General features: G+C 45.4%; 1 protein-coding gene across 2 annotated transcripts; it reads right to left on the bottom strand.

The window, feature by feature from the left end:
* On the bottom strand, window positions 1-1,731 carry LOC123074692 (cilia- and flagella-associated protein 70). 2 transcript variants are annotated; one of them, XR_006436035.1, is made up of 4 exons: window positions 1,463-1,731; window positions 904-995; window positions 582-731; window positions 1-441 (listed from the first exon to the last, which is right to left on the bottom strand). XR_006436035.1 is itself a non-coding variant. In XM_044497468.1 (3 exons), the coding sequence occupies exons 1-3, from the start codon at window positions 1,602-1,604 to the stop codon at window positions 630-632; spliced, it is 336 nt and encodes a 111-aa protein (XP_044353403.1). In that variant the 5' UTR covers window positions 1,605-1,723; the 3' UTR covers window positions 474-629. The 2 variants fall into 2 exon arrangements, 1 of the variants encoding a protein (XP_044353403.1); XM_044497468.1 differs by lacking the exon at window positions 1-441 and having other exon boundaries at window positions 474-731; window positions 1,463-1,723.
* Between the last annotated feature and the right edge of the window lie 20,877 nt (window positions 1,732-22,608).

Raw genomic sequence — 22,608 nt, forward strand, 5'->3', positions numbered from 1 at the left:
AATAATTTCTAGTCTACTCCCTCCATCCCATAATATAAGAGCGTTTTTTAAATGGAATTAAAAGATTTGCCTCTTCAATTAAATAAGGGAAAGTAGAGTTTAGAGTTTTACGACGCACTCACAAATAAGCGGCATGACAATTACTCATACAATATGATGTTTCCTAGTTTTCTTACGTCGGCAGTAACCCAAAGTTTAACATCTCCTAAAATGTTGGTTAGGAGGACCGACGGGGGTGCGCTTTTCCAACGGAATACGCGGACGTTTCTCTCATTTCAAATGGTCCAAAAAACAAGCATAATGAGGAAAATCATTGTATGGAGGTGAGGGTTGCGGTCGTCGGTTCTCTTTTGCCACCACTCAGTGACAATTTCATCTAACTGTCATTCGAAGCTGTCCATGTGCGCGAGCCCAAGCTTCTCTATGATTGATCTTCAGAGCCTAAGAGCGTTTATGACATTAATAAGTGTCAAAAATAATTTTATATTATGAGATGGAGGGAGCATAATACTCAAGAATTTGCGCAAATTGCACTCCTTCTGTATTATTTATATACTACGTGCCAACTTAAAAGTGCGTACTTTGAGTAGTTGGAGGCGCCGGCCATTTGGTCTTGCAACTGGGAGCTGTCAGTTGATTTCTATATTGCCCAAAGCAGGCCGCAGCGCCAGCCTTCTCGACTTTAGTTTCGTAGTTCGTACATCCATGTGTATGGCTGTGCAGGGCCGGTCCTGGGATTTCGGGGGCCGGGGCGAAATTAGAACCAGGGGCCCCTTAATATAAACATTTAACCTCTCCTGCCACATTTACATACCTCACTACAATTCTTTGTTGATATGTGGCTATCTAAAAGATCTACATGTTTTACATAATAAAGCAAAAAAAGTCACTTTGGAAGCATACCTCGGCCATCAGCAACACATCGGCTGCCTCCTTGTACATGTTCTTTGATAAGAACTTTGCTTTTTCGTGAAATATTAGAACCTTCTGATAAGCTTTAGAGATAAGTTGGATAATTAGGTAAATGTCATATGCTATATTAGAAAATCATTGAACAGAAAATTGATCAATATATTACTTGATATGTCACATGCAAATCCAAGAACATTTTATCTCTACTTTGATCCTGGAGACCTAAGATGAAATCTTCTACATGGAAGGAGCCATTTGAATGCCTTTCAGATTATGCTTTTGCATCATCCCCAAAATTGACCGTCTGAGTTAAACAGATGAGTTCATAAAAAACTTGATGCAACTTAGTGGTTAATCCTGCTTCAAAGACATCGTCCCATACTTCTAATTTGTAATCGAACAATCACAGCATGGCTCTTAATTTTCGGATACGAAGCAAATAATGCTCGTGGTGACTTCTTTTTTACGGTGGAAAAAAGGAAGGGCAGAAATCTAAAAAATCTGTACTACTCCACAGGATTGGATCAAAAAGTAGCAGAGAGATCCTCACCGGAGTGTGACAAGAAGCCTACTTGCGCGCCCTTCCTCCGTTGCTGCTGCTGTAGAGGCGGCGGCGGCGAAGGCGGCGGCGGCGGCGATTGGGGAGGGTTTGGCGTGCGCGGTGGGCGTAGAAGACGGGGAAAACGCGACATGGGTGTTGAACGCTACTACATGGGGCCTTCCGTAGCGATCAACATGCCACCGGTGCGCTAGGTCATGCCTAGTATCTCCGTGTGGGAATTGTACGGGGCCTACGCTTGGAAACAGTACGTGGTGGGCTATCTACTTCGTGGCTGAGTGTCCGCGTTAGGCTTCCTGTGCATCCCTTGCCGTGGGCTATTTGCGTACCTGGAGGGGGGCCCTGGGATATTGGAGGCCTGGGGCGGTCGCCCCCCCTGCCCCTCCCCAGGGCCGGCCCTGGGCTGTGCTTAGTGGGTAAACTAATTTAACCTGATAAAAATTCATATTAAACGCTGTGTATGCTACAATGCGCACATTACTTGCTTCGTTTTCTTTCATAGCGGAATATTACCTGGTTCTCCTGATAGTTGTGATCGTCTAGGGCTACATCGACCATGTGTACGTTCATGATTAGCATATTCAGCTTCAGTAAGTGTTGGAATTCAGACTTTTGTTTCAGTGTTTTTTTCTGGAAGAAAGTTACAAAAGGAACCTCTCGACAGTTTCTACAGTTCTACGTGGAGCGTTTATCCTCTGTGATTTTTCATTTGACTTGTTGCAAGTTTAAGCTCTATCTTCCCTGTTTGTTCAGATGGGACGTGTTAGAAGTAATCTCGGTGCACTGAGAGTAGTCACGTAGATGTTATTTCTGTTTCTGAATATGCTGAATAATAGCCAGAAGTGCGCTTTGTTCGTGCTGCGGTTTAATAGCTTCAATTGTTAGTTTTCTTCTGTTATCTTCTCCTCTGTAATAGGAAGAGCGATGACCACGATCTGGCCGTGGGATGGCGCGGGTATAACGGATTGTGGGCTTCCAGTTTGTTACCATGGAATAAAAGGAAAGAAGAGAAAAGGACGCAGGGTTGAAGCGTCGCAAAACTGCTCCGTTGTAGAGTCTCCTCTTTTCTTTGTTCGTCTAAACTTTGCAAGGTTCAGGTGTGTATGTGTGTGTCCACCTTGCGTGTGTTGATCCAGGACTTGATCCAACAATTGGTATTCAGAGCGTTGGTTCACGGGAGGCGGTGCACGGCGGCGGAGTGAGGAGTTGCGGCGGCGGTGATCGGCAATGGGAGATACGTCACCGAAGAAGGATCAGATCAGCGGCGGCGTCAGCGGTGGCGAAAAGTACATGCCGCCAGCAAGAGGCCCGGAGATAACGGTGCCGTGGTCGTGCAGCGCGCGCCGACGAGGACCGGCGGCGTCTCGATCCAATATCCGATGCTCAACGACTCCAACTACGGTCTCTGGGCCGTGAAGATGAGAGTGTTGCTCCGCCCGTTCGGTGTTTGGTCGGCGTTGGAGGGCACTGCGGAGTTTGACCAGGGAAAGGATGATGAGGCGTTCGCCGCTCTCTCCCAGTCCGTCCCAGACGCGGTGATGATGGTGGTGGCCAACTACGAGACTGCTCACGACGCCTGGGAGGCCATCCGACGCATGCGCGTCAGCGAAGATCGCGTCCAGAAGGCGCGAGTGAAGCAGCTCAAGCGCCAGCTCGATCTTATGGAGATGGCGGACAGCGAGTCAGTAAGCGTGTTTGCACAGAAGCTCATGACGCTCGTCGGACAAATTCGTCGCTGGGCGAGATGGTGTCGGATGAGTCGATCATTGAGGTCCTCTTCAACGTCGTGCCGAGCCGGTTTGGGGATATCGTGAACACCATTGAGCAGTGGGGTGACCTTACTACCATGACCGTGTCGGAGGCAGTCGGTCGCCTCGCCGCGTTTGAAAAGAGCCAACGCGGGTGGCACCGTCACTCTGGTGGGAAGGAGGACCAACTGATGCTGATGACGCAGGCCCTTGAGCAGTTGATGAAGGGCAAGAAAGGCGCCCCAGGTGCGAGCAGCAGTGGTGGTGGACGTGGCCGTGGTGGCGGCCGCGGGCATGGCCGTGGCCGTGGTGATCATGCCAACGGTGGGCAAGCTGGGCGCGGCAAGCAGAAAAAACACAGGAAATTCGACATAACCAAGGTGAGATGTTTCAACTGCAATGAAATGGGTCCTTTCAAGTCTGACTGCCCGGAGCCAAATAAGGAAAATGCAAATTTTGCTCAAGCAGAAGAAGATGATGACCCTGGTTTGCTCATGCTGGAGACATGTGAGCTCATGGTTTCAGAGACGGTGCCGACATAACAGGTGCTGCTCAATGAGGAAAAGGTTGTCCCAAAGCTGTCAGGTGACCGTGACATTGCCTGGTACTTGGATACAGGGGCAAGCAATCATATGACAGGAAACTCAGACAAGTTTGCTGAATTGGATCAAACAGTGAGAGGCAAAGTACGTTTCGGTGATGGCTCGGCTGTAGAAATCTGTGGACAGGGTTCGGTTTTGTTGCAGTGCCTCACCGGAGAACACAGGGTCCTATCTGATGTCTGCTATATACCGCGGTTCAAGAATAACATAATAAGCCTCGGGTAGCTGGTTGAAAATGGGTGCAAATATTCAAGCAAGAATGGAGTCATGACAGTGTGGGACAGGCGGCGGAATGTGCTGGCTCAGGTGCCTCGCACACGCAACCATATGTACATTCTGAACATACAACCGTCAGTGCCAGTGTGCTTGCTCACACACGCAAAGGAAGATGCATGGTTGTGGCATATGCGCTTTGGGCATGTCAACTTCAGATCTTGGCGAGCACTAGCAGCTGGTTGCATGGTCGATGGATTGCCATTGATAGACCAAGTTGAACAGATATGCGACGGCTGCATGATCGCGAAGCAGCGTCGTCTGCCTTTCCCTATGCAAGCTGCATATCGCGCAACTGAACATTTACAGCTAGTGCATGGTGACTTGTGTGGCCCAATCACACCAGAGACCCCCGGCGGTAAGAAGTATTTTTTGCTCCTTGTCGATGACTACTCCTGGTATATGTGGGTAGTCCTACTGCGCAGCAAGGATGAAGCGCTCGGGGCCTTGAAAAAGATTCAGAAAGCAGCCGAGACCGAACGGAATCTAAAAATGAAGGCACTAAGGACTGACACAGGTGGAGAGTTCATGTCAAAGGAATTTGTTGAACACTGTGATGAACACGACATCAAGCATTTTCTCACAACGCCATACACCCCGCAGCACAATGGTGTCATTGAGGGAAGAAATCAGACTGTAGTTAGGATGGCCAGGAGTCTTCTCAAGAGTTTGGGTGTGCCTGCAAAGTTTTGGGGAGAAGCTGTGTGCACTGCAGTGTATCTCCTCAACAGATACCCTACAAAAAGTGTGAAGAACATGACGCCATATGAAGCATGGCATGAGAAAAAACCAAAGGTGCAGCACTTGCGTACGTTTGGTTGCGTCGCTCATGTAAAATTAGTTGGACCTGGACAAAATAAACTCCCTGACAGAAGCAAGAAAATGGTGTTTATTGGATACGAACCTGGCTCAAAGGCATACCAGATGTATGATCCGGAAGGGAAGAAGTCGGTGGTGTCTAGAGATGTTGCGTTTGAAGAGGGTAGGTGTTGGGACTGGGACCCACAGTCAAGTTCAGGTGAAGAAGAACGAAGCACTTTCACTGTCGTGTTTTCAGATCAGGGCAGAGTCCAAGAGGAAGCAAGCTCAGCCGAAACGGCCACCGTGGCAGAGAAAAGTGCTGCTGGAGAAGGTGATTTCAGAACTCCTACCGTGGCAGCATAAATTTCCACGACAGTGAACTCCACGACCATGGAAGCACCACGGCTGGGTGTGAAGACGCGGCCTTTCGGTGTTGGGGTAGCAATTCCTTGCGACCTCGGCTCCTCACCCATGACTCCTGCACCTGCATCACCCTCACTAGAGTCACCATGGACAGAACCGTCACAGGGGCCGCAAGGTAAACATCCTCTTGAAGATATTTATTAGGAGACAGTGGAGATAAAGCAAGCTGATTCCGGCTTATGCCTGTTTGGTCTGGGAGAGCCAGCTAGTCATATTGATGCAAAGAAAGAAAAATGTTGGGAGAAAGCCATGAGAGAGGAGCTGACCTCGATTGAGTCTAATGGGACATGGGTATTGTGTGATCTCCCAAAAGGGCATAAACCCATAGGTCTGAAATGGGTGTGCAAGTTCAAGAAGGACCCGGATGGTGCCATAGTGAAACACAAGGCAAGACTAGTTGCGAAGGGGTATGTGCAACGTCAGTGGGTGGATTTTGATGAAGTGTTTGCACCAATGGCTCGTATGGAGCCAGTCAGATTGCTGGTGGCGTTGGCAGCTGAATTTCAATGGAAAATGCATCATATGGATGTTAAGTCGGCATTTTTAAATGGTGATTTGAACGAAGAGGTGTATGTTTGTCAGCCCCCAGGATTTGAGGTAATACGTGAAGATAGCAAAGTCTATCGATTGAAGAAAGCATTGTATGGCCTCAAACAAGGCGCCAAGGGCCTGGAATTCAAAACTAGATGCAACCTTGAGAAATCTTGGTTTTGAAAGATGCTCTTCTGAATCTGGACTCTACAAAAAACAAGTGGATCAATCAGGTCTGATTGTCGGTGTGTATGTAGATGATCTCATCATAACAGGAGGTAGTGATCGAGCCATAGAAGATTTCAAAAAGCAAATGAAGTCTAAGTTCAGTATGAGTGATTTGGGACTGTTGAGCTACTACTTGGGGACAGAAGTGAAGCAAACAGAGGATGCAATCACTCTATGTCAATCAGCATATGCAGCTCGAATCCTTGAGAGGATGGGAATGTCGAGATGTAATCCTATACATACACCGATGGAAGCCAGGCTGAAGATGAGCAAAACCGGCCAAGCAGAGGCTGTTGATGCAACCCAATACAGATGTGTAGTGGGAAGTTTGAGGTACCTGATTCATACTCGCCCCGATTTGAGTTACTCTGTTGGTTTTGTTAGTCGCTTCATGGAGAAACCTACAGCAGAACACATGAGTGTTGTGAAGCACATTCTAAGGTATCTGAAAGGAACATTGAATCTTGGATGCTGATACAGTAAAGGTGAGAGGAGCAAATTTCAGCTCATTGGGTATTGCGACAGTGATCTAGGTGGTGACATTGATGATCGCAAGAGCACTACAGGGGTGTTGTTCTACCTCGGAAAGAATCCAGTTACTTGGGCATCTCAAAAACCGAAAGTCGTGGCTATGTCATCATGTGAAGCTGAGTATGTGGCAGCTGCATGTGCAGCTTGTCAACGAATTTGGTTGGCCCGGCTCCTAGGTGAATTACTTGATCGTGAGCCGGAAAAATGGACACTAAAGATCGACAACCAATCAGCAATAGCCCTGTGCCAAAATCCTGTGTTTCATGAGAGAAGCAAGCACATCGACATACGTTATCATTTTGTGAGAGATTGTGTCAAAGAAGGAAAAGTTACAGTGGAGCATGTTAGGTCTGAAGAACAACATGCAGACATCCTGACTAAACCTCTCCCAAGGTCTCTATTTCAGGAAATGAAGAAGAAGATCGGCATGCAGGATTGAAGCCAGTGCACCAAGTTTAACGGGGTGAAATGTTACAAGTAATCTCGGTGCACTGAGAGTAGTCACGTAGATGTTATTTCCGTTTCTGAATATGCTGAATAATAGCCAGAAGTGCGCTCTGTTCGTGTTGCGCTTTAATAGCTTCAGGTGCTAGTTTTCTTCAGTTATCTTCTCCTCTGTAATAGGTAGAGCGATGACCATGATCTGGCTGTGGGATGGCGCAGGTATAACGGATCGTGGGCTTCCAGTTTGTTACCATGGAATAAAAGGAAAGAAGCGAAAAGGACACAAGGTTGAGGCGTCGCAAAACTGTCCCGTTGTAGAGTCTCCTCTTCTCTCTATTCGTCTGAACTTTGCAAGGTTCAGGTGTGTATGTGTGTGTCCACCTCACGTGTGTTGGTCCAGGACTTGATCCAAGTCAGGATGCCTCTGAACAGTACCCCCAATTCTTGTTTTCAGTTTCAGCTTTGTTTGTTTAAAACAATTTTGGTTTCAGCTGTACATACTAGATATGGACACAAATCTCTACATACATTCATGGCCACCGAATTAAACTTATTAGGAAACTTGCTGGCCAAGAGTCAAGATGTTTCACTTGAGAAGTCACATGAAGCTAGCTCGGTAATAAACAGTTGATTAAATGACCTCACAGTGGATGCGCATTGTTATAACATAGACTAAACGAGTGACCGGGCGTGTCCGTTTTGAGCTCATATTTGTCTATCCGCACAGCCACAATCCTCATTTTCTTCCTTATATGTCCGGTCATTTGCACGTGATTGGTGAAGACGAAGAGAGAGAGAAGAGAATGAATAAAGAAAGAAAAATGTGGTCCGGTGTGGGACCGCGTCCTATGTGGCGGGCTGACCGAGCACGCCCAGACGAGTCCGTGAACCCTCATATCCTCCCTGCATTTGTGATGGATATGAGGGTTCGCCGACAACCCGGACGTATAGGGATGATATGAGGGGTCTGGTTGGATCTTTTTTTATCTTCTCTCTCCTGTCCGATCACTGACGGGGCGCGTCCACGGGTGTATGAAAAATGGTTTGAGGCGTTTGGTTGTAGATGCTCTTAGGGTCGATCTCCCTATGGCGACACGGGCGGCCACCGAAAACACTAGCCTCTTAATCCTTGCCATCATCCGGAGAAGCCCCACACATGGAGGGCGGAGGCGGGGTCCTTCCCGCCCCTTTTGCATCAGAGGATAATGGCAGGCTTGCACACGGTGGATTGACTGCTGGGCACCATCGCCAAGTGGCATGTATGGTGGCATACCCTGCCTTGTGTGTGCGGTCTAGCGGTGCTCACCTGGTGCGAGGGTCGCCAGAATGTCAAATCGGTGCACCGCACTCCAACTCGGCGGCGGTGGCCGATTGACAATGGTGTCGAGGCATACACCGCAACGATCCTTTTTGATGGAAAAGTTATAGTTGTGTGACTACATAGCTGCATCTCTTATCTACACCATCCATTTTGCACTAAAATTCGTGCATACGAATTTCTCTTTTTTTCCCAAATAATAAATTATTTGAACTTGAAACTTTGTAGCTCAACATCACACAAGTACTACCATGTACAGATTTTTTTTAGTTTATTTTGGCACAACAGAAATATATAAGATAATAAAATTCATTTTAAATTTATAGGTTGACAAATTTTTGTTGCATCAAGAAAATCGGAAACATTTTACTCCTAGAATAGTACTTGTATGGTGTTTACCTTTTTTGCGAAAAGGATCCATATCTATTATGAAAATTCAGCAGAAGTACAAAGGATCTCGAACATAATAAAAATTACGTTGAGACTCCAAGAACCCCAAACAATCACTACTGCCACCAAAATGAGCGGCCGATGCGCCGTTGTCGCCGCTCCCCTACCAGAGCCGCCTTAACCTTGTCGATGACAGTTGGGAAGTCTTCATGCACGTGCCCCTAAGGGCCAGCGCCCTGGAGCCGCAGTGGTCGCCGTTGAACCCTTGCATAGATCTGAAACTCCTGGCACCAAATCTCGCCACAAGACGAAAAACCCTAACCTCACCGCCCCAAAGAGACGGCAGAAATCTTGGCCGGAGCTCCGTCGATTCCGTCCAGATGGACTAACTCGAGGAGGATCAGAGTCCGGAAGACAAACTCAAAGAAGTAGCACTACCATCCACCCGAGCACCGCACCTGCAAGGACTAAAACCCCTAACCTAAATTACTAACTGGAGCGAAGGCACCAACATTCCCATCCCCGCCATCGGCCGCCAGAGCGGCAGGTAGAGGGGAGGTGAATCCATGGGCTCGCCCGCGAAGTTTGGAGGGGAGAGTTTGCCCTAGCCACTTAGGGTTAGGGAAGGAAAACAAAGAGAGATCCCAACAAAGCAAATTCTTGTATGGTGTTTACCTGCAAAACTTCAAGGTAAGATGTTCTCTTTTTTGGAAGAAATGAAAAAGATAAATTCATATATGAAGACATCACGGATCTTGATGCAAGTTGGATGTCCTAGATAGAAGGTGTAGCTACATGGTATGATACAAAATCCACCACTCCTTTTCTACCTCTCAGGCGCCCAGATTTTGTTAGGTAAGTCGGCCCATTGCGGGGCGGCGACGGATTGTGGCATTCTACAGTGGCAGTGTGGCGTGGCGGAGGTGGTGCTCGATAGCAGTGTCGGTGATGCTGGCCAGCACTGCGAATGGCTGGAACATGGATTTAGAAACTTGATACATCGAATCCCATGGCATGGTAGTTGTTCTTATGAAAACCCTAGTATCTATTATAAAGACTTGTCAAAAGTATAAAGGACCCCAAACATAATAAAAATTACATCAAGGTCCTTAGAGCTCCGAACGACCACTGTCGTCTCTAGAATGAGCCGCTGACGTGTCGCTGTCGCCGCTCTATTACCAGGGGATGGACTGACCTTGTCGGTGGCATACATGTAGTCTTCGCGCATGTGCCCCTAAGGATCAACAACATAGATCCATAGTCGTCGTTGTTGGACCCTCGAATCGAATTGAAGCACCTGACACCAAATCTCGCCATCGCGCATGCACAGAAAAAATCTAACCTTTCGGCCCAAGGAGATGACAAGAATCTATGCCAAAGCTCCCTCGATTCCGTCCAGATAGAAGAACTCGAGGAGGATCGAAGCTGGGAAGACCAACTCAAAGAAGGAGCCTGCCATCCACCCGAATGACACATCTGCAAGGACTAAATAAAACCCTAAGCTAAACCACTAGCCAGAGCCATGGCACCAGGATTCTTCTTCTCGCCACTGGCTGCCGAAGCAACAGACAGAGGGGACACATATCCACGAGCTCATCGGCTAAGCCTAGAGGGGATGAGTGTGCCCTAGCTGCCCAGGGGAATGGGAAGGAAACTCTTCACATATTCATATACCATGATATGTCGGTTCTTGTCTTTAAAGGAATTTCTAGGACTTGATCCTCAGGGCGAAAGCCCATGGTGTGGTTTTTTACTGGTCGGATGCGGCAACAACAGTGTTGGCGTGTCATTCCCTTCCTGGAAGCGTTGCTTTTGGATAACCATTATTGCGGTCTTGGTGCTGTCAAGGGTGGTCGGTCGGCTGCTTGGTGTGGATCATCGTTGCTTTTCTTCTTTCTGTTTTGTACTAATTTGGTTTTGTGTATCCTTAGTGTCTTTAATTGCTCTTGGTTTCATGTTTGCAGAGGCATAGCGTAATTGATATAGTGTTGATATTGATATAGTCCCTTTACAAAAAAGTGCCTAAGACTCGGACTAGATTAAACATAAGCTCAATATCTTGTGAATACTAGAAGAGCAAGCCGTCAGAAATATAGGTAGAAACTATGTGGATAGAATTGTTAGCTATCATGCTATGTATGAAATTGTGATATCTTTTGGATAAAATTTAAACTTGCCCTTACAACATCAAATGATAATAATGCCTCAAAAACTAAGAAATGAACATTCAAATATCCTTTGAGTTGCATATATTATGTGTATAACACTAATTCTAATGACCAACTATAAAATTATGATCACTCGCCTACCGATGACTAGTTAGCAAACAAGGCCAATGGCAAACATCGGACAACCCTGAAATGCATGTCTTCCCCACAACAAATGCATGTGGTGAAGACATGACATATATTAGGACTTGACTTGGGGCTGAACTAACCAGCAAGTTGGCGTGCTTTTCGAATTTCTCAATAGAAATTAGCACTTATATTATCTTAGAAGATTTAGTTACCACTGGCACTAGATGCGCAATCCGTGAAAATGTATAATCAGGATTGCCTATATATGTTTAGGTTATAAACATATTAATAGAAAACATCAACAAACAAACTGTGAAATGCTATCCCTTCCTCACAATGCCTTCGTTGATTCAACAATGGCATCTAGTGAAGGGGTAAATTTGTTATGACATGGTGTTTCTCCTTGGTGTGGTATGGAACCCATCAATGTGTAAACAAGCTTTTGCTAGTCTTTTTTGTCATTTAGCTAGTTTTGCAACAAAATATTTGGCTAGAAATGACATTCTTTTTTTAGAAAAAGGAGGATGACCCCCGGCCTCTGCATCTGGGCGATGCATGCAACCATTTTATTAAATTTACAAAGACCTTACAAAGTAATACATCAGGTAGTCTGAAGCAATCATCTTGGCAACATTTGCCGCTACCACTATCCACTTGATGAAGGGGTGCCCATAGTCTGAGCCTAATACCAAACATACACCACACCAAAGCCTAACATCTAAACCGAGAGGCCCCAACCAAGCCGCGTTGCTAGGGCACACACCGGTCCGGCAGACTCACAGAGGTCGTCGCTGCCGTCTTCCACCGATCCATCTCCAGAACAGACACTGATGCATCACCCTTGCCAGGCCTGCCGTCGATGCCACCATGGCGCCAGACAACACCACCATCCTGCACGTATCCATCCATACACACCCGTGGCCAAAACTCCGCAATGCCATGCCACCGAGATCCGCCATCAGCCTTGCGGTAGATGTAACACCGCTCCTCCTCTAGTCCCCTCCAACCAGTATTTGCTCCAAAACGATGCCCCCAGGAGGGAGAACACACCAAAGGCGCCGCCATCGTCCGATCTAGGAGACCCAGATCTAGGGTTTCCCCAGGAGCATCCCGAGCATGCTGACGCAAAGTGCAATGATGATGCCTCAACAAGGAAACGACATCGGAGAGGCCACCATCGTTTGCCATGATCATAGTCGGCGTGATTTTCATCGGCAGTCGCACCATCAGGCTGTGCGCCGCCGGCGCCACTGGTCCCTTCAACCGGAGCAAACTCCAGAAACGGTGCCCTCAAGAGGGACGGCGACGCCAAAGCACCACCATCGCTCGATCCCAATGACATCTAGGGTTTCCCTCAGAGTTGCCAGCGGTGTCAAGCACCCAGACAAGGGTCAAATCCCGGCGTGATCAGAAGAACCCGTCAAGATCCGCCTAGTTGCCGACATGCCGCACCCGCCACCGCGCCGGCTGCAACCCGGTGCCAGCCGCCGGACATCATAGACACGTCCAACCACTAGCCACGGCCAGATCTGGCCGAGGCCAGCGACACCATCCTTGTCCTGGTCGCAAGCACCAAATCTCCCCGATCTGGCTGGAGAGCACCACCATGAGATGAACCTTGACCTCCACCGCCGACCACCGCTCGCTGAGTCCCACCGTTGTATGCCTAGATGTGCATCGGACTGGGATGCCACCGGCCGCCACCAGGTCATGTCTCCCACAGAGCAAGGGGAGGCTGTGAGAGATGTGCCACGCCGCCGCCATCAGCCACACGAGCTTCGCCCGACAGCGTCTTCTGGCGGTGGCAGGTGGGGAGAGAGGATTGGCAGCGGCGGTTGCTGGTGGGGAAGCCACCCTCGCGTCACCCTGGGTAGGGGCGACCGAAGGGTGTGGGTTCAGATCTGTTCCTACCAAAGTTTACATCCTAGAAAACTCAAGGAAAAAGCAGTAAGTACTCTTTCTCTTGTTGGATCATGTAATTACGAACTATGCCAACTTAGATAGTTAGTCATGCTAGCAAATCAGATAGGAGACATACACGCTTATGAACGAGGGGATTACATCATTGGTCTAAGCTATTCTTTAGAAAACCAAGTAAACTAAGAATCAAATATACTCCCTCCATTCCCTTATACAAGGCCACTTCATATTTTTATATCTATCTTTGACCATTAATTTCACCAACACAAAGTGAGTTATATGACAAAAAAATGTGTCACTATGTAACATGTGATTCATCAAGATTTTAGTAGTTCCAATTTCTTTAGCTTTAGCAAGTTGAGCATCCAAAACTCCAAGTGGAACAGATTCACTAAGCACAGTAGAAGCATCATCAAAAGTATTAGCAGAAGTAGAAGCAGTGACTACTTTATGTGACATAACAGTGTGTCGAGCATGTGATGGTGGGGGTCACAAGTTCACTCAAAATAGTAGGTGAATCAAGAGTAGAGCTAGTAGGCCAGTATGCACCTTGGCTTGTCTTAGAAGGCTTGATCTTGGTCTTAGTATCCTTGAATTTTCCCATAGTGAAATATAAATTTCAGAAAATAAATAAATCCCAAGTGAACTTAATAAATAGACCTATGCTTCCCGACAACGGCACCAGAAAATAGTCTTGAGGACCCACAATTGTAGGGGACTACAACAGTCTTCGAGGGAAGTACTTCAACCAAAATTTATTGAATCGACACAAGGGGAGCCAAAGAAGAATATTTAAAAGTCTTAGTGTTAGGGCATATTTCTCCCTTAGTGGTTTTGGTGCTTGATGACAATGCATTTGTTGACTAATCGTGTGCATTGAGCATTTTAGATATTAAAGACGATTCGAGCCCCTCAGAGTTATAGAGTGAAGTCTGTTTTTTCCTGCATTTCTTTTTCGATGCACTTGAGTCGTGCGAAATCATACTATCAAGATGGGGTCCGCATCGGAAAGGTTTGGGTGGAATCATCACATACACGTCTTCATTTGCACCCACTTCCATTCCCGCAACTTTGGAGTTCATCCCCTGTTTCTCAGTTGTCCTATCATGAGGCAGTGGTAGTACCGCTCTGGGCAGCGGTAGTTCCGCTCTGGGCAGCGAAAGTACCGCTTGTGCGTACTGTCGTCGTTCAGTGCCATGGCTACTACCATTTATATGATGCGCTCTGTTGCTCCTATGCACTCAGCGGCAGCTGAGCGAAGGTAGAGCAGTAGTACCGCTTGCGGTACTTCCGGCCCTACTATCGCCCCACTTCCCCCGGTCTCCCCATAGCTTCAGAACATAAGCGGAAGTGGCGCTGTAGTAAAGCGATAGTACCGCTTTCGTGCGGCACTACCGCCCTTTCACTACTGTTGTGACTACCGCTTATTCGAGGCCTCCTGGACTGGTTTGCATCAGTGTGGCAGTAGGGCGGTAGTACGACTGCCGTTGTACTCCACCTACTACCATGAGTTCCTATCTAATGCACCCTAAGCGGTAGTACCGCTCGGGCGAGCGGTAGTACCACTCCGGTGGCACTACCGCCTTCGGGCACTCTACCCATGCATTTGGCTTACGAACTACCGCCCTAGCAGTAGTACCCCTCATCTGAGCGGTAGTACCCCTCATCTGAGCGGTAGTACCGCTTGTGTTCTAGCTAAGTGCAAGAAAACGGTTGGCTTTCTTCCCACTATAAATAGGGGGTGTTCTTCCCCAAGAAGACTTACCTCTTTCTTCCTCAAACTTCATTGTTTCTCAAAGCTGCATTTTCACTCGATCTCTCTCCCTAGCCAACCAATCTTGTTCATTTTCTAGGGTTTGGTTGAGAGGGCCCCGGTCAACACTTCCACCAATAGATATTTGATGGCTCGTGTCCGCGTCAATATTTTCCCTGAAGAGGAAGGGATGATGTAGCACAGCTGCGGTAGGTATTTCCCTTAGTGATGAGACCAAGGTTATCGAACCAGTAGGAGAACCATGCAACACTATGTAAACAGTACCTGCACACAAAGAACAAATACTTGCAACCCCATGCGTAAGAGGGGTTGTCAATCCCTCCCGGGTAAAAGATAGATTGGTTTGTAGTAGAGTGGATAAGTAGATCTCGCGGAAACGCGAAATAAAACAAATGACAAAAAATGCAGCAAGGTATTTTTGTGTTTTTTGAATAATATATCTGAAAATAAAAGTGGCAAATAATAGATCGGAGAGCAAATATGATAGAGAAAAGACCCCGGGGCCGTAGATTTCACTAGTGGCTTCTCTCGAGAAAAATAGCATATGGTGGGTAAACAAATTACTGTTGTGCAATTGATAGAACTTCAAATAATTATGACGATATCCAGGGAATGATCATTATATAAGCATCACGTCCAAGATTAGTAGACCGACTCCTGCCTGTATCTACTACTGTTACTCCACACATCGACTGCTATCCAGCATGCATCTAATGTATTAAGTTCATGTAGAAACGGAGTAATGCAATAAGAACGATGACATGATGTAGACAAGATCTATTCATGTAGGAATAGACCCCATCTTGGTATCCTTAATAGCAACGATACATACGTGTCATGTCCCCTTCTTTCATGGGGATCAAGCACCGTAAGATCGAACCCATCACAAAGCACCTCTTCCCATGGCAAGAAAAATCGATCTAGTTGGCCTAACTAAACCAAAGATTCGAAGAAGAAATACGAGGCTATAAGCAATCATGCATATAAGAGATCAAAACTCAAATAACTTGCATGGATAAAATAGATCTGATCATAAACTCAAAGTTCATCGGATCCCAGCAAACACACTGCAAAAAGAGTTACATCAAATAGATCTCCAAGAGACCATTGTATTGAGAATCAAAAGAGAGAGAGAGGAAGCCATCTAGCTACTGCCTACAGACCCGTAGGTCTACAATGAACTACTCACGCATCATCGGAGATGCACCAATGAGGATGATGAACCCCTCTATGATGGTGTCTAGATTGGATCTGGTGGTTCTGGAACTTGCAGCGTCTGGAATTGTGTTTCGTCGACTCCCCTAGGGTTTTTGGATTTTCGGGGTATTTATAGAGCGGAGAGGTGGTGTGGGAGGTGGCCGAGGTGGGCACAACCCACCAGGGTGCGCCTGGGCCCTCAGGTGTGCCCAGGTGGGTTGTGCTCCCCTCGGAGCCCCCCTCTGGTACTTGTTTGGACCAATGGGTGTCTTTTGATCCAGAAAAATTCTCCAAAAATTTTCACTGCGTTTGGACTCCGTTTGGTACGGATTTCCTGCAAAGTAAAAAACAAGCAAAAATAGGAACTGGCACTGGGCACTATGTCAATAGGTTAGTCCCAAAAAATGATATAAAGTTGCTATAAAATGATTGTAAAACATCCCATAATGATAATGTAACAGCATGGAACAAGCAAAAATTATAGATGCGTTGGAGACGTATCAATATTCGATTCACCCCACTAATCCCTTGAGGATCTTGTTACTCTTGGGTGTTTGAGCACTCTAGACGGAAGAGGTCACCCTGGAGCCAAATCCAATGTGGTGAAGTTTCGTGGTTGTGTTGGGAATGGGAGCCTCCAATTAAATTGTGGAGATTTCCCCAACCTTGTTTGTAAAGGTTCGGTTGCGGCCTTCAAGGGCACCATGAGTGGAACCACGACATCTTGCATTGTGTGATGGTGTGAGTAGAATACGGTAGCCCTAGTGGCTTCTTGGGGAGCATTGTTCCTTCGCACTATTCCAACGGAGATGTACTCCCCCCCTTAAGGGAAGGAACTTCGGTAATACATCCTCGTCTTCATCGGCTCCACTTATGGTTATCTCTTACCTTTACTTTGTGCAAGCTCGTATTGTGTTGTATCCCTCGCTTTTGCTTGTGTTGTTGTTGTTGTTGTTGTTGTTGCGAGAGATACAACACAATACGAGTTGTTGTTGTTGTTGTTGTTGTTAGCATCATATAGGTTCACCTATCTGCATATCTAGACAACCTATTTGTTGCTAAACCTAATTTGTTAAGAAAAGCTAAAAATTGGTAGTTGCCTATTCACCACCCCTCCTCTAGTAAAGCATAATGATCCTTTCAATTGGTATCAGAGCCTCGTCTCTTTTTAAGAGCTTAACTGCCTAAAGAGTATGGTTGACGACGGGTCTAGTGGGGAAGGTCTTCCCACAGCTGATGCGGTGGCCACGGTCACTCAAGAAGACCTAAATGAGGCTATGGCCTCACTTAGGACTTCTATGACGACCGAGGTCAAATCCTTGTTTAAGGAATTACTTGAGGGTCTTAAACTTTCTACCGGTTCGTTGCAAGTGGTTAATCTTGATAACCCACAAGTATAGGGGATCGCAACAGTTTTTGAGGGTAGAGTATTCAACCCAAATTTATTGATTCGACACAAGGGGAGCCAAAGAATATTCTCAAGTATTAGTAGCTGAGTTATCAATTCAACGACACCTGAAAGACTTAATATCTGCAGCAAAGTATTTAGTAGCAAAGTAGTATGGAAGTAACGGTAATGGTGGCAAAAGTAACAGTAGCAGTTTTGTAGCAATCGTAACAGTGGCAACGGAAAAGTAACAAAGCAAAGATCAATATGAAACGAGCTCGTAGGCAATGGATCAATGATGGATAATTATGTCAGATGGCATTCATCTTGCAATAGTTATAACATAGGCTGACACAAAACTAGCTCCAATTCTTCAATATAATGTAGGCATGTATTCCGGATATAGTCATACGTGCTTATGGAAAAGAACTTGCATGACATCTTTTGTCCCACCCTCCCATGGCAGCGGGGTCCTATTGGAAACTAGGGATATTAAGGCCTCCTTTTAATAGAGTACCAGACCAAAGCATTAGCACTTAGTGAATACATGAACTCCTCAAACTACGGTCATCACCGGGAAGTGTCCCGACTATTGTCACTCTGGGATTGCCGGATCATAACACGTAGTAGGTGACTATAACTTGCAAGATAGGATCAAGAACACAAATATATTCAAGAAAACATAATAGGTTCAGATCTGAAATCATGGCACTCGGGCCCTAGTGACAAGCATTAGGCATAGCAAAGTCATAGCAACATCAATCTTAGAACATAGTGGATACTAGGGATCAAACCCTAACAAAACTAACTTGATTACATGGTAAATATCATCCAACCCATCACCGTCCAGCAAACCTACGATGAGATTACTCACGCACAGCGGTGAGCATCATGAAATTGGTGATGGAGGATGGTTGATGATGACGATGGCGACGATTTCCCCTCTCCGGAGCCCAGAACGGACTCCAGATCTTCCCTTCCGAGGAAGAATAAGAGATGGCGGCGGCTCTGTATCGTAAAACGCGATGAATCCTTCTCTCTGGGTTTTTTCTCCCTGAACGTGAATATATGGAGTTGGAGTTGAGGTCGGTGGAGCCTCACGGAACCCACAAGGACAGAGGGCGTGCCCCAGGGGGTGGGTGCGCCCTCCACCCTTGTGGACAGGGTATGCGTCCCCTTTGGTTAATTCTTTCGCCAATATTTCTTATTTATTCCAAAAATGATCTCCGTGAAGTTTCAGGTCATTCCGAGAAAAAAAAATCTGCACAAAAATAACACCATGGCAATTCTGCTGAAAACAGCGCCAGTCCGTGTTAGTTCCATTCAAATCATGCAAATTAGAGTCAACAAGGGCAAAAGAGTTTGGAAAAGTAGATACGATGGAGACGTATCAACTCCCCAAGCTTAACTCATTGTTTTTCCTCAAGAAATTCAGTTGACAAACTGAAACTGATAAAGAAAAACTTTTACAACTCTGTTTGATCTTGTTGTTGCAAATATGTAAAGCCAGCATGCAAGTTTTCAACAAAAATCATGAACTTACCATATTCACAATAACATTTAGGTCCCACATTTACTCATATCAATGGCATAATCAACTAGCGAGCAATAATAATAAATCTTGGATGACAACACTTTTTCAAAACAATCATGGTATGATATAACAAGATGGTATCTCGCTAGCCCTTTCTAAGGCTGAAAAACATAAATGCAGAGCACCCCTGAAGATCAAGGACTGACTAGACATTGTAAATCATGGTAAAAGAGATCCAGTCACAGTCATACTCAATATAAATTAATAAAAATTCATACAAATGACAGTGGTGCTCTCTAACTGCGGCTTTCTATAAGAAGATGATGACACAGCGATAAAAGTAAATAGATAGGCCCTTCGTAGAGGGAAGCAGGGATTTGCTGCGGTGCCAGAGCTCGAGTTTTTAAAGCAGAGATAAATAATATTTTGAGCGGCATGCTTTCATTGTCAACTTAACAACCAAGAGATCTTGGTATCTTCCATACTAGATACATTATAGGCGGTTCCCAAACAGAATGATAAAGTTTATACTCCCCCACCACCAACAAGCACACTCCACAGCTGGTCCAAAACAACGGGTACCGTCCAACTAACAACACTCCTGCGGGGGTTTTGTTTGCAATTATATTTTGATTTGATTTGAGCATGGGACTGGGCATCCCGGTTACTAGCCATTTTCTCGTGACTGATGAGCAGAGTCCACTCATCGTGAGAATAACCCACCTATCATGGAAGATATTGACATCCCTAGTTGGTACATGAGCGATTCGAGCATACAAAACAGATTATCATTTGAAGGTTTAGAGTTTGGCACATGCAAATTTACTTGGAACGGCAGGTAAATACCGCATATAGGTAGGTATGGTGGACTCATATGGAACAACTTTGGGTTTATGGAAGTGGATGCACAAGCAGTATTCCCGCTTAGTACAAGTGAAGGCTAGAAAAAGACTGGGAAGCGACCAACTAGAGAGCGACAACAGTCATAAACATGCATTGATATTAACCAACATTGAGTGCAAGCATGAGTAGGATATAAATCACCATGAAAATAAATATCGTAGAGGCTATGTTGATGTTGTTTCAACTACATGCGTGAACATGTGCCAAGTGAAGCCACTCGAATCATTCAAAGGAGGATACCCTCCTATCATACTACATCACAACCATTTTAAAAGCATGTTGGCACGCAAGGTAAACCATTATAAACTCCTAGATAATTAAGCATGGCATGACTAACTATAATCTCTATTTGTCATTGCAAACATGTTTCATTCATAATAGGCTGAATCAGGAACGATGAACTAACCATATTTACAAAAACAAGATAGGTCGAGTTCATACTAGCTTTTCCTCATCTCAATCATTTCATCATATATCGTCATTATTTCCTTTCACTTGCACGACCGAACGGTGTGGATAGTAATAATAGTGCACGTGCATTGGACTAAGCTGGAATCTGCAAACATTTATTCAAAGGAGAAGACTAGGTAATATGGGCTCTTTGTTAGATCAACAATAATGCAAATGAGAGCCACTCAAAATTTTCATCGTGGTCTTATCCTCTCGACCCCCAAAGGAAGGAAAATAATTTCAAAGAAACACACTGGGATGTTTTTGGAGTTTTTGTTTTTCTGAAGAAAGTAAAACAAGAACGAGACAAACTATTTACACGGGAAAGCTCCCAACAAGCAAAAGAAGAACGAGAAATCTTTTTGGGTTTTATTCTTAATACTACAACTAAGCATGCAAAGAATACTAAACTACAACTATTTTTTTGGTTTTTCTTAAAGTTTTTCAAACACACAAGAAGAAAGCGGGAAAAAGGAAAATAAAATAACATGGATAATACAATGAAAAAGTGTGAACACGGACAACTGAAATGAGTGTGTGAACATGAATGTAATGTCGGTGAGAAATACGTACTCCCCCAAGCTTAGGCTTTTGGCGTAAGTTGGTCTAGGGCCACCACTGGCCCGGATGATATCCGAAATCATAGTTGGGGTCGTATTGTGCTGCGGTAGCTACCGCTTGGCGAGCTGCCTCCTGGAGGCGAGCGGCCTCCGCTACTTTCTCATACTTGTTTGCCTCCTCTCTAGTTATAAATTATCTCCCATTTACCTGAAAGTTAAAGAAGGCAGGACCAGGAAGGGTAATATGGACGACACACCATCTGTCAAAGATTAATCGGTACTGGAGGGACTGTTTGTTCCTCTCAAGAAACTGGTAGCGTACCATAGCATTATAATCTATAAAAGCGGGTGGCGACTCTTTGTCATTACCTCTAATGGGTACTCTAAGATAATTAGCTAAACGAGTTGCATAAATCCCACCAAATAAATCTCCCTCTTTAGCATTAAGATGTAACCTCCTCGCAATAATGGCCCCCAGTTATATCGCTTGTCACCTAACACCGCACACTTGAGGATAATAAGATCTGGAACGCAAAGGTGGCAGTGATCATGTTTACCGTTAATGTATCTACCTAAAAAGAGAGCAGAATAATGTATGGAAGGAAAGTGAATGCTCCCTATGGTGGCTTGTGTGGTATTTCTAGTTCTCCCATGGTGATGCTAGCAAGGAAATCATTGTATTCAGATTTGTGAGGCTCACTAAGAATAGCCCACTTTGGAATTTTGCATGCATCACTAAAATCTTCTAAGTCCATGGTATAAGATTTATCTTAGAGATCAAACATGATAGTATGGGTATTGCGCTTAGATGAAAACTCAAACCTCCGCACAAAGGAATCGGTGAGGTAATAGTATTGTTGGCACTTGTCTGACACGAAGTCCTCAAGGTCGGCATTTTGTATGTATGCCTAAAACTCATCCTTGAAACCTGCATGAACCATGAATTCATCCGATGGCCATTCACAAGGCTGCACTTGAGCTTCCCTTGGTGGTTCTAGGTCCGGCTCACGTATCGCGAGCCTCGGTGCTTGCTTCCTCGAAGAACCACCTTGGTACATTTTCCTGGACATTTTTCTTCCTCTGAAAAAATTCTAAAAAATTTAGTGACTCAAAATAAAAGTGAACCAAACTCAACAAAATTGATAGCAACTACTCCTACAAGTGCCTAGAGGCTAAATCATGCATCAAAACTACTTTGGACCATTTAAATTTGACATGCAAGCTCGAGAACAAGGTCACCACAGCAGCAAAAATTTGCAATAAATAAAGCACTAGAACAAAAACTAATTGGACCATTGGAAGAGGCACAAACCGAAGAACAATCCCCGAAAGCAGTTTTGCGAAAGGAGCTTTGAGCAAGGAGATCGAAAATGGCAGCAAAATGAGCAAGAACACGAGTTTGAGCTACGGGATGATTTTTTCTAGAGGAAGACGAAGTGGATGGGTGCTGGAATAAGTGGAGGGGACCCACGTGGGACCCACAAGGTAGGGGCGCGCCCCAGGGGGTGGACGCGCCCTCCACCCTTGTGGCCCACTGGTGAGGCCCCCTGGTGTGTTCTCAGTACCAGAAATTCTCAAATATTTTATAAAAAATCATACTAGATTTTCAGGGCATTTGGAGAAATTTTATTTTCGAGACATTTTTTGTTGCATGGATAATCAAAAAACAGACAGAAAATACTATTTTTCCTTTATTTAATCTAAATAACAGAAAGTAAAAGATGGGTACAGAGATTTGTGCTTTCTAAATTCATCCATCTCATGCTGATCAAAAGGAATCCATTAACAAGGTTGATCAAGTCTTATTAACAAACTTCTTCCGAATG

This window comes from Triticum aestivum, chromosome 3D, assembly GCF_018294505.1.
Source record: "Triticum aestivum cultivar Chinese Spring chromosome 3D, IWGSC CS RefSeq v2.1, whole genome shotgun sequence".
Lineage (NCBI taxonomy): Eukaryota > Viridiplantae > Streptophyta > Magnoliopsida > Poales > Poaceae > Triticum > Triticum aestivum.